The sequence below is a fragment of the Octopus bimaculoides genome, chromosome 7, assembly GCF_001194135.2.
Source record: "Octopus bimaculoides isolate UCB-OBI-ISO-001 chromosome 7, ASM119413v2, whole genome shotgun sequence".
NCBI lineage: Eukaryota > Metazoa > Mollusca > Cephalopoda > Octopoda > Octopodidae > Octopus > Octopus bimaculoides.
Genome location: NC_068987.1, coordinates 11817484 through 11822333, shown reverse-complemented (window position 1 = coordinate 11822333; position 4850 = coordinate 11817484). Strand labels below are relative to the sequence as shown.

General features: G+C 37.2%; 1 protein-coding gene across 1 annotated transcript in view; it reads left to right on the top strand.

Annotated features, from left to right (window-relative positions):
* Positions 1-905: 905 nt before the first annotated feature.
* Positions 906-4850, top strand: part of LOC106882389 (MAM and LDL-receptor class A domain-containing protein 1) — a 221633-nt gene continuing 217688 nt past the window's right edge. The window contains exon 1 of the mRNA XM_014933051.2: positions 906-1295. Coding sequence (XP_014788537.2) covers positions 1241-1295 — 55 coding nt within the window. The 5' untranslated portion in view covers positions 906-1240. The remainder of the gene's footprint in view (positions 1296-4850) is intronic.

The window sequence follows — 4850 nt, the reverse complement described above, 5'->3', positions numbered from 1 at the left end:
CGAACAAATCAACCCCAGGACTTATTCTTTGTAAGCCTAGTACTATCGGTCCCTTTTTGCTGAACCACTAAGTGACAGCAATGTAAGCACACCAATATCAGTTGTCAAGTGATTGTAAGAGGACAAACACAGATACAAATAACAAATACATATATACATATGTACATTTATTTATATATATGTGTGTGTGTGTGTGTGTGTGTGTGTATTTCTTTCAATTTCTGTCTACCAAATCCACCCACAAGGCTTTGGTCGGCCTGAGGCTATACTAGAAGACACTTGCCCAAGGTGCCACACATTGGGATTGAACCCGGAACTATGTGGTTGGGAAGCAAGCTTTTTACCAGACAGCCACTCCTGTATATGTATGTATGTATGTATATGTGCGTGTGTGTGTGTGTGTATGTGTGTGTCTGCATGCATGCGTGTTCTTATGCCTACGTTTGTACACCCCACCCATCACTTGACAACCGGTGGTGTTTCATTCACATAACCGCATCTTAGCAGTTCAGCAGAAGAGTCAATAGAATAAGTTACCAAACCTAAAAAAAATAAGTACTGAGGTTGATTTGTTCAACTAAAGCGCTTCAAGGTGGTGCCCCAACATGGCCCAGTCCAAAGACTGAAACAAATAAATGCAAAAGTGAAAGCAAATACTAAAAATAAAGACATTTTTCTTTTTTTTTTCTTTTTCTTTTTTTGTTAATTGATGATTAAGTGAAGAGTAAAAGATGGATTAATAAAAATATTTTGCAATATCATTCCATTTAACAATTGTCTTTTGTTCTAAGAATATCAATAATGATGTTCAGTGTATTTTTCTTTATTTTGTTTTTACATGTCAGTTAATATTCGGTCAATAAGAACGATTCCTTATCATAATTATAGAGGGGAAAGAAAAGATGAACTTTCACCTGTTACCTTTGTACAGTTGAGAATACTTTTCTTTATGTATCAGGTAACTAAAGTTACCTTCAATCAAATCGTTTTAGATAAACTCTATTGCTTATCAAAATAGACTCTCCCTAACTTACATCTTACAAATGCATTTTAGCTGCTGTAACTGTTAGTAGTTACACACGAAAAAACCGTCTTCTAACAGTTTGTTAATATCATTTAGGCATTTATCATCATTTAATATTCTCTACTGCATTTTCATTTTCAAGAAGTGGACATACATTCAGTGTATTTAACCATTCTTTATGACCAGCAAACCTAAAGTTATGAAGTTACATTGAAAATGGCCAACCACCACTTTCTACTGCTTTTATTTTGCACATCGGTGCTACAAACAGGTATGAAGGTTTACTTTTTTCTTTGTTCTTTGCTACCAGAAACTTTACTTCAGTTGCTGAACATGTTTTACAATCGGGTCTGCAAGAAGGAAATCCTTTTCTCAGTTTAAGAAATACATCACAGATTCTTATGTGTAACTCATCATTTCCTGCTATCTCCACCTGACATGAAATAGCTACTTCCATAGAACAAATTTGTGTTATTGGACACACCTTGTGTTAGTTTCATAACCCATACTCTTCCAAGCTCTAGCTTAGAGCATGTTGAAAGGGAGCATTAAATTTGGGGCTTCTCTCCTCTGAGACTGATTGCTTTCACCACGGCTAATGATCTCAATATACCCTTACAAAAATCTATTTAACCTGTATATATATATATATACAGGCCCTTCTATCTCTCTTTTACCACATCCATCTCTCTATCTGTCTGACTATCAGTCTATCTATCTATCTCTCTATCTGCCTGTCTATCTATTTATCTGCTTATACATCTTCCATTGTCTTCAAAGCCTCACTCCAAAAAAACAAAGCAATGTTCTGTTATAAACAAAACCCCAAAAAACACCTGATTTATATAAATAAGCAAGATCTCTGTATTTTCACAGAATTATATTTGACAAGTTCGAAAGACGAACGAAAGCGCTAATATATGTATAAAATAAATGAATGAAGTTATTCCAAAATTCTGACGACTTTTTTTTCAATATTTAATTCTGTACATCACACCTAACACTTTACACACACACACACACACACACACACACACATACACACACACACACACACACACATATATATATATATATGTGTGTGTGTGTGTGTGTGGTAATAATATTTTTATAAGCTTAAATCTTATACGCAATCACCAAATATTAACTAAAGAAAATAATCTAATATTGGGGCGTATAAGCCCTCAATGGAAAAAAATTAGGGTTTTATACATATACACATACACATCAACATGCATACATACATACATGTGTGTGCGTGTGTGTGTGTGTTACTACAACAATAATAATAATGCTTTCTACTATAAGCACAAGGCCTAAAATTTTGTGGGGAGGGGTTGTATTTCATCTTTTCAGGGTTGCTAAAATAAGTACCAGTTCAATGTAAATCAATTACCTCCGCCCCCCCAAAATTTCAGGCCTTGTTCCTATCATAGAAAGAATTATTATTATTATTATTATTATTATTATTATTATTATTATTATTATTATCATTATTTATTTATTTATTTATCTGTTCATTTTGCTGTGGTTGGATGTGTTATCATTTTACATTCAGCATTCTGGATTTTTACCAGGTGAAAGAAAAAAAAAAATTTTAGGAGTGATAAAACTGAAACATTTTCAGGATTCTCACTGTACTTACAAGAAATAAGACTTCTTATTGCATATATGCATTCAATTTTTAATCAATTTGGATTTCAAAATTTCAGAATTGTCTCTTTTCCTATTCTTAGTAAGAATCATCATCATTGTCATTGCTGTTGTCATTATCATCATCATCATCATTTAACGACCATGTTCCATGCTGGCATGGGTTGTACTGTTAGACTGGATCCGATGGGTCCAAGGACTGCATCCTGCTCCAGTGTCTGTTTTGGTATGGTTTCAAAGGCTGCATGCCATCTCCTAATGCCAACCACCTTACTGAAGGTGCAGGGTGGATTTTTCATACCACCAGTACTACTGAGGTCGCCATGCAGCTCATAAGACTACGAAATTCAAAGTGGGGATCAGTTTAATGTCAGGAGATGAGCAATTAAAGCATGAGAGAAGCGGGGACAGAGCAGATTCTTGTTGTAGGCTTCAAGGCTAATCCCATTTAGAAGAGAGGGTGGGTGTGATCAGTAGGGGTTTCAAAGGGATAAGTACTGGTAATGAGGTGCCCAGGTGACCCTTCAAGGTATGAGGTGAGTAGAAGTGAGTAGAGACAAAGGAACTAGCAATGTGAGTGGAAGTTTAGAATGTGGGTGGTAGGGAACAAACACAGACACAAACACACACACATAAACATACACACATACATACACACACACATGCATATGTATATGTCAGGCTTCTTTTAGTTTCCATCTATCAAATCCACTCACAGTGCTTTGGTTGGCCCAAGGCTATAGTAGAAGACTCTTGCCTTAAGGTGCTGCCACGCAGTGGGACTGAACTCGGAACCTTATGGTTGGGAAACAAACTTCTTGCCACACAGTCACACCTGCATCTAGAAGATAATGTTGGAAACAATTGTAAAGATTGTGGGATCGAAAGGTTGAAGTAAAGAGTAGCTGATAAGGGTTAATGATTTTCCTTTTCATTATGAATGTAATTCAAATTGATTACAAATTTGTTCTGGTTCACTAAATTAAGTGCGTTAGACCCAATCCCTTTTGACAACATGGTCTTTCATATCTTGCCCTTATCTTGCAAACCTTCGATCCTTCTCAACATCTGTGATGCTCTTGTTTCAATTATCTGTTCTCCGTCTTAATGTCAAGGCAAGGTTTTCAAAAATTCAGTTTACAGCTGAACCAGCCATGCCTTAGTTTTTAAAATGTACCTTATTAAATGCTTCACTTTATGGCAGTGGTTCCCAACAGTGGTTCCCAACAGTGGTTCCCAGCCCTTTTATTTAAGTGGGTTTTCCCACAGACCCCCTTTTAATATGCTTATCCTTATGTATGTATTCTCTTACTTGTTATGGTCATTTGGCTGCAGCCATGCTGGAGCACTGCCTTTTAGCCGAAGAAATCGACCTCTGGACTTATTTTTTGTAAGCCTGGTACTTATTCTATTGGTCTCTTTTGCCGAACCACTAAGTTATAGGGATGTAAACACACTAATATCGGTTGTCAAGCAATGGTGGGGAGACAAGCACAAACACACAAATACATACATACATACATACATACATACATACATACATACATATATATGGGAGAATTTACGAAAAAACCAACAGACGAAGACAGCTGGTGTAAACAACAAATGGATGTATTAGCTTAACACTCGGGAATAGAGAAAGTCTTTGATGTTTCAAGCCTACGCTCTTTAACTGAAAGGAACACAGAAAGAAACAAGGAGAGAAACGAGGAGAAAAAAATATAAATGTAGTGGTCAGTGATCTATCCTGGCAAATGCTGGACAGAAGGTTCACACAGTAGAGCTATACACAATGGGCTTCTTTCAGATTCTGTCTACCAAATCCACTCACAAGGCTTTAGTTGGCCTGAGGTTATAGTAGAAGACACTCGCCCAGGGTGCCACAGAGTGCGACTGAATCCTGAACTATGTCATTGGGAAGCAAGCTTCTTACCACACAGCCATGCCTGCACCTATATCATCATCATCATCATCATCATCATCGTTTAACGTCCGCCTTCCATGCTAGCATGGGTTGGACGATTTGACTGAGGACTGGTGAAACCGGATGGCAACACCAGGCTCCAATCTAATTTGGCAGAGTTTCTACAGCTGGATGCCCTTCCTAACGCCAACCACTCAGAGAGTGTAGTGGGTGCTTTTACGTGTCACCCGCACGAAAATGGCCACGCTC